Source organism: Gossypium hirsutum, chromosome A10, assembly GCF_007990345.1.
Source record: "Gossypium hirsutum isolate 1008001.06 chromosome A10, Gossypium_hirsutum_v2.1, whole genome shotgun sequence".
Classification (NCBI taxonomy): Eukaryota; Viridiplantae; Streptophyta; class Magnoliopsida; order Malvales; family Malvaceae; genus Gossypium; species Gossypium hirsutum.
Genome location: NC_053433.1, coordinates 6082057 through 6090054, shown reverse-complemented (window position 1 = coordinate 6090054; position 7998 = coordinate 6082057). Strand labels below are relative to the sequence as shown.

General features: G+C 35.0%; 1 protein-coding gene and 1 non-coding gene across 2 annotated transcripts; both read left to right on the top strand.

Moving 5' to 3' along the window:
* Positions 1-4331: 4331 nt before the first annotated feature.
* LOC107897413 (subtilisin-like protease SBT1.4) lies at positions 4332-7295 on the top strand. The gene has a single exon (XM_041079687.1). The coding sequence runs from the start codon at positions 4812-4814 to the stop codon at positions 7125-7127; it is 2316 nt and encodes a 771-aa protein (XP_040935621.1). The 5' UTR covers positions 4332-4811; the 3' UTR covers positions 7128-7295.
* Positions 7296-7584: 289 nt separating this feature from the next.
* On the top strand, positions 7585-7666 carry TRNAS-GCU (transfer RNA serine (anticodon GCU)). The gene has a single exon. It is a non-coding gene; the product is annotated as a tRNA-Ser (tRNA).
* The last annotated feature ends 332 nt before the right edge of the window (positions 7667-7998 follow it).

Genomic DNA, 7998 nt, shown 5'->3' with positions numbered 1-7998 from the left:
ATCTCAATCAATTAACAGTTATAGCAGGAATCTAAGCTACTTTCTGCAAATCATAGCATGCAACAGAGAATTTAACTAACAAAGTAGCTAGCTGCCCCCAACCACACGAAGCAATACAAGAAGACACAACAATTTTAAAAACTTCACCATCAGGCAAGCCATTTGTTTCAACAATTTGTTTAGCCATGTCAGCCATATGGGAGCATTCAACCTAGGAAAGGGAAAAATATGAACAACATTTGACAAATAAGAGATAGACGGCAGGAGTGTAAGAATTTAGAACAAACAGAATCCGGCAAACATTTCACTCGGAACTGATTGATGATATAATTGAATTATTGAATCCAATCACAGAGAACTATTTACCTAATGAACTAATCCTACTACAGCTGCTAGCTTAACTACTCTTGAACAATAAACACCAAACAGGTCCAAACCCCAGCATTAACAAGCACAAAAAAATATTATAGAGGGAACAAATGCCCATGGAAAGGGTAAAGAAACCTCATAAAGCCATCAAGCAAACAACTCGCAACAAGAACCATTAATAAATGGTACAAATTAACTACCAAAATTGAACAACATTTTCCCAGATATTTACTCAAGCCCACATTTATTTAGACCAAACAATATAACTTTATATAGGACGCAATAGAGATGGAGAGAACCTGAAGGTTATGGGATTTGATATAGCTCCAGATATGCTTAACAGCATCGGAACGGGAAGCCTCTGGGGCTCCAAGGAATCGAGCCAAAGTAGGAGAAACAGGGGTAAGTTTAAAAATCCCAGAGGGTCGAGTGGTAGTTCGAGGAGTAGCTGGTTTTTCAGTCTTGGGTTTTGAAGCAATTTACATTGCTAATTAAAACAGAGAAAACGAGACAATTTACATTGCAATCGAGTTCCAATTTCCACCAGCAACAAAAACCTTTAAGAAATAGAAATCTACTCGGAACTTAAGCTAATTAAAATACAGGAATTCATATAAATTTGAGAGCAAAAGAGAGTTAGAAATATGAATTTACCTTTCCAGTTGCAATAAACTCCGAAAATAAAAGGTTGAAAAGGCCAAGCGTCGATTCTATTGTAATCTTCAGCAAAAGAAAGACAGAAGGAAGAAACAGAAGACGGAAAGGGGAAGCAGGAGGGTAAAACAGGGTCTAAAACTCAAGCAGCACCTAATCTGAGAAAGAGGAACGTAATAGAAATCGGTGGATTTTAGGGATTAGGGGTGTAATGTAATAGACGGGTATTAGCCAATACCTTGAACCAAACAGAGGATTGAAGTGGGATTAAATGGGGCCCACCGATTAGGGGTGTATTGGCATAGCCAATACACCCAACCAAACATGGTGTTAGGGTTACAGTAAAATGACTATCAGGATTTTAACTAATTAATGAATTCAATTACCAAATTCAATGATCAAAATGGACCAAAAAATCTCGATTAATAATCCAGTTCAACTTCAACTTAGATTCAAAATTGATATGTCTAAGTTAGTACAAATATCATGTTAATAGGAGCTATTATGGTTTAAATTTAGTTATTAATATTTTTCATATATTATTACTTGTTTTCTATTTTCATGTGTTCTCCAAAAGCATGGTGTCAATGTGGGCTAACTTTTCTAAATCCATTTAGTCCTTTGTCCCATTTATATTGTATTTATATTAGAAGATAAGAGTACAAGTTTCTTTTGAGTCAAACTGTAGTTGGAAAAGTGGATTGGGGATTGGACTTTGTTTCAGGATTGGGTTTCACTGTTTCAAGGAGTCTTAAACGTATTGGCTCTCATAACTCTAATGTTTTCCCTTTATATCTATTATTATCAGCTAAACAACATTAATAGTTATTTAATTATAGCCACTTAATTATAATTATAAAAATTATAAAATGGTGATTCAATTATATATAATTTTATCACGTGTCAATTAACATAAAAATACAAACACTGAAAAATTCGGGATAATCGAGTGATAAATAAAATAAAGTTAAATAATTAAATTATTATTTTATAAATTTTTATAATTGAGTGATTATTAATATAATAAAAAAAATTTATTTTTAAACCACTAATTTTAAATAATTTTAAAAATATGGTTTATTTTATTGTGAACATTACTCGACAAGTAAGCAACTATTGATTGATTAATCAAAGTACTGTTCATTACGCCATGATTTGTCTTTTATTACCAAATAAAAAAATATGGAAGAGTGGGCTGAGATAAAACTATACATTATCCTGTATTAATAATCTACCTGCTTTCCCATCATTTACGTCCCTCCGCATTGGTTGTTAGGACCATAATCATATATGGTAGGAAATTGCATTTTTTTTATATGTTTCAATCCATCAACTTGATAAATATATTTAATTTGAGTTAGAGATATATTTATTTTATGGTTTATAAAAATTAATTTTTTAGGGTTTGTAATTATTTCTTTTAATATTATTGTCTCGAAGATTTTAATATGAATTTTCATATAACGTTTCTTACTATTACATCTAACATTTGTTGATAATTTGAGTTGAATTTTATAGTTCAATTTTACTCATATATATTACTTGATGTTTTTGTTAAAATTACCATTGAAAATTTCAAGCTCTTAATTAGTTATAATAAAAAAAAATATTGTGTCTTGATTTAATGGAGTAGTGATTAGAGTTTTTGTCTTTGGCACAAATTCAAACTGTGTTACACCTACTCTTAATATTGTATGAAAAATATATTATAGGTCAAAGTTCATTCAAACCTTCAACATTTTTATTTTATATCACTAAGTACAACTTACATACTCACACACGCACGCTACTAAACTACCATACAGATGAAACTTGTGAATTAAATTTTATATCTTTAAGGTAAAGGGAACATTTAAGATAAATTGAACACCCTTAACCAATTAATTGAATGAGTTTCAAATTTTAAAAATGTACCGTAACATCAATAATAACTAAATTAGCACTTGTCTCTCCAACAAATAGTCAGTCGTGGAAACATGCATTGATACTTGGGAGGATGTCTTCTTTTCGCTGTAGTCCAACAAAGAAAATAGTTTATTTTACTGTAACCCGACGAGCAGCTACTGACTGATTAGTCCCAGTAATAATTCATCACACCATGATATGTCCCTTGTTACAAAAAGAAAAAAGGAAAAAGTAGGCTGAGATACAACTTTAGATTTTCCTGTCTTAATAATTTACTTGCTTTTGTATCACTTATGTCTGGCGGTTGTTAGGATCCTAAGCGTATAAGTAAGAAATTGCTATTTTCTTTTTTTTATATTATGCATGTTTGTTTTATGATTTATATTCGAGATTTATAGTTGTCCTCTTAATAATATTATTTTTAAAATTTGAACTTATTTTCTCCCTTAAAAGTACAATATCCCTTATTATTGTATCAAATCATTTATTAGTAAATTGCATTTTTATTTTTATTTCTATGTTTCTACTCTTGTGTGAAAATTAATAAATACACTTAACAACCTTATAACATGAAATGTATGTTCAAAAGACTCCATTATCTATCCAACATGATAAATCAATTTTATTCAAGTTGAACTTTGAATAAGTTTTTTGAACTTTAACTTGATTTAATTTTTTTTTTATAAATTAATCTTAATTTTTTCAAATTCTTCATTAATTGTATACTCTTAAAGAAAATATTATATAATTAAATTTATTTGAATATCTAGCTTAAGAGTCTACAATAACATCAATACTAATCAAATTAATACGGTCAGCAACATATTTGGAGAATGTCTCTTTCTTTTTGGGGGGTTGAAGTCAGGTCCATCTTGTTGTGTAGGAATAAGATTATCTTGAATGGTAAGTATGTTGATGTGTTACAATTAGGTAAAAATACAATGAAAGCCATTATATTAAAAGTCAAATTGCATCTTGTCTCTATTTAAAAAATGAATAAATTAGTCTTTTTTTTGTTTTAAATTGAATAGTAAATTGATCCTTTTGTTAAAAATTCTTTTCATTTTTATTGTTAAAAGTTGATCATTATATATTAGCAGAAAGTATACAATAGCACATCACATGTAATTGTCTGGTTATATCATCAATTATGCTAATTTTTAAATGTAAAAATAGATTAATTTTTAGCATAAAAAACTAATTTACTATTTAATTTACCATAAAAAGGTTAACTTGTCTTTTTTTTTAGTAAAAGAAATAAAATACAACCTAATTTCTAATAAAAGACTTCTACAATACTTTTACTGTTATAATTGGCGAAGAATGTGAGGGAAGGTTAGAATGGTGGATACGAAGGAAATTGGCAGCTACGTTGAGTCGTGTTTTCGCATCTCCCTAGTCTTTTTGCCCAACCAACCTCTAATGACATGCATCATGTTGGGGGTACAAATGTGGACTGCTCCTGATTGGAATTGGCTTGAATTTAACGTCGATGGTTCATCTTTAGGGCCGCAGTGGGTGGAATTTTAGGCAACAACGAGGTCAGGACAGTAGCAAATTTAGTGGTGGAATATTTTTGTTACCTACAACTAATCCAACCATAAACAGCAGGTTGGGCATGATTTCAGTCCAGCCACGTTCTTTGTCATGTTCTCGTATCATTAAATTATAAAACATCAATTCAGTAGTAGCTATCCATCCATCCATCATTAATATATCTTAAAGAAATGAAGAATTTGCCTTTTGGGCATTCATTAAAGGCTTTAATTTCCTCAAACGTGGATTCAGCGTTTGATATTTCTTCCATTGATCTGATTATGATTTGGTGACGAGGGTGTTGTGTCCCCAATTTCCCTGAAACACAAAAACAGAGAAATTTCCTGATGGCCATGGCCATTTCCTTTCTCTTCCTCCTCTCTCTCCTTCTCATCCCTTTCTCCTCCTCTTCATCATCAGACCATCCACAAAACTTCATCATCCACGTCTCCAAATCTCACAAGCCGTCACTTTTCTCATCTCACCATCACTGGTATTCCTCCATCCTCCATTCTCTCCCTCCTTCCCCTCACCCCACCAAGCTCCTCTACACTTATCAACTTTCCATCAATGGCTTCTCCGCTCGCCTCACTTCTTCTCAGGCTAACAAGCTCAAACATTTCCCTGGGATCCTTTCCGTCATTCCCGATCAGGCTCGTCAGATCCACACTACTCGGACACCTCATTTTTTAGGCCTTTCCGATAGTGTAGGCCTTTGGCAAAACTCCCATTACGGTGATGGTATTATAATCGGTGTTTTGGATACCGGAATATGGTCGGAACGACCCAGTTTTCTGGACTCCGGGCTGCCCCCTGTTCCCAATACCTGGAAGGGTACCTGTGAGACCGGTCCTGACTTCCCTGCTTCAGCTTGTAACCGGAAAATAATCGGTGCTAGAGCCTTTTATAAAGGCTACGAATCTTACCTTGAAGACCCCATTGATGAAACGAAGGAATCTAAGTCTCCCCGAGATACTGAAGGTCATGGCACGCATACTGCTTCCACTGCTGCTGGATCTATGGTTTCTAATGCCAGCCTTTTCGAATTTGCATATGGGGAGGCTCGTGGTATGGCTACAAACGCCAGGATTGCTGCTTACAAGATTTGTTGGAAAATGGGTTGTTTTGATTCTGATATCCTCGCAGCTATGGATCAAGCTATTGCAGATGGAGTTGATGTGATCTCTTTATCTGTGGGAGCCACTGGATATGCTCCACAATACGATCATGATTCCATAGCCATTGGGGCATTTGGTGCAGCTAATAATGGTATCGTTGTCTCATGTTCTGCTGGGAATTCTGGTCCTGGTCCATCCACTGCTGTTAACATTGCGCCTTGGATTTTAACAGTTGGTGCTTCCACTATTGATAGGGAGTTCCCAGCTGATGTGGTTCTTGGTGATGACAGGATTTTTGGTGGTGTTTCGTTGTACTCTGGTGAACCTTTGGGTGATACCAAGCTTCCTCTGGTTTATGGTGGTGATTGTGGTGACAGGTATTGCCATATGGGAAGCCTAAATTCATCAAAAGTTGAAGGCAAAATCGTTGTTTGTGATAGGGGAGGGAATGCTAGAGTTGAAAAAGGAGGTGCAGTGAAGCTTGCCGGTGGGTTAGGAATGATACTAGAAAACACTGCCGACAATGGTGAAGAACTCATTTCCGATGCTCATCTTATCCCAGCTACAATGGTGGGTGAGGCAGCTGGTAATAAGATCCTGGAATACATTAAAACAACTCAGTTTCCTACAGCTACAATTTCGTTCCGAGGAACCGTGATTGGCCCTTCACCACCAGCTCCGAAGGTTGCAGCCTTTTCGAGCCGTGGTCCGAACCATTTGACCCCGGAGATTCTCAAACCCGATGTCATTGCTCCTGGTGTTAATATCTTGGCAGGATGGACTGGTGCCGCTGCACCAACTGATTTGGACATTGATCCAAGAAGAGTTGATTTCAACATAATTTCAGGCACTTCAATGTCCTGTCCTCATGTTAGTGGATTGGCAGCTCTGCTTAAGAAAGCATACCCCAATTGGTCACCTGCTGCCATAAAATCTGCTTTGATGACAACAGCTTACAATTTAGATAACTCGGGACACACCATTAATGATCTTGCTACTGGGGAAGAAGCATCACCATGTATTTATGGAGCTGGTCATGTGGATCCCAACAGAGCTCTAAATCCGGGATTGGTATATGATATCGATAATAGCGACTACATCGCGTTCCTTTGCTCAATCGGCTATGATTCAAAGAAGATTGCAGTATTTGTGAGGGAACCTATTAGTTCAGATGTATGTGCTACAAAATTGGCCACACCAGGGGATCTTAATTATCCATCATTTTCAGTAGTTTTTAATTCTAATGATCATGTAGTTAAGTACAGGAGGAAGGTAAAGAATGTTGGGACTTCAGCTGGTGCAGTTTATGAAGCTAAAGTGAATGCTCCACCTGGTGTCAAAATCAGTGTTTCGCCGAGTAAGCTCGAATTCAGTGCCGTAAACAAAACGTTGAGCTACACGGTTTCATTCGCAAGTGACGGTTTGGGGTTGTCTTCTGTTGAGTCACAAGGGTTCGGGTCGATCGAGTGGAGCGATGGAGTCCATCTTGTGAGGAGTCCCATTGCTGTTAGGTGGATTCAGGGAGTGCAGGAGGAGTCCTTTTGATTTTCACATTCAAGTGAAGCAAACAAATTGTTGCAAAGCGTTTCTCAATCAACAGATTAATCATCTGATTGCTTGAACAAAAGCATCTTTGTCATAACATTTCATTGTACTTGATTTTCATATGTCATCATCAATGAAGAAGGTTCCTGCTGCTATTATGCTGGAAAATGGCTTTTTTTCCCCCCTCTTATTATCATATCCAACGATTGATATGAAATGAAAGTGAAACCAAGCACTGAAAAAAGCCAAGGAAGGGTCACCTTTTCTTTTCCTTTTCAGTTTACATGTGAGAGTGGAGAGAAGGATGGGTTAACTTTATGAGGATAAAAAATGTCACAATTTAAAATATGATCCACCCAAAACTTTCTTCGTTTTTCCTGAAAATTCTAATAAAGTAACCAGTTTGAACAATTAATTATTTCTATGACATAAATGATATACAAATTTGTCAAGCAACGACGCTTTGGCCGAGTGGTTAAGGCGTGTGCCTGCTAAGTACATGGGGTTTCCCCGCGAGAGTTCGAATCTCTCAGGCGTCGTTTGTTTTCCTTTTTCCCCACTGATTTTGATAATGCCATCTGCTTATTTTTTCATTTACTCACATATATTTTAGAACTTGTATTGATTTAAATTTGTACTAATTAAGTTATATTTTTGTATTAATACCATTAGTTTATATTAATGTAAAACTGTTAATCAATCTAAAGGTATTATATAACTTCTCAATATATTGCACAGAAAATATAAATTAAAAATTTTAAAATATTACTTGAATTTGATGGTGATAATGATGTGTCTTACTCATATGTCACAAAATTAAAATTATAATATTTTTCAATATCTTTAAAAGTATTCAAAATAGCTCTCTTGG

Bases quoted from the DNA above. Each gene is read 5' to 3' on its own strand.
- LOC107897413 (XM_041079687.1), top strand. From the start codon at position 4,812: ATGGCCATGGCCATTTCCTTTCTCTTCCTCCTCTCTCTCCTTCTCATC.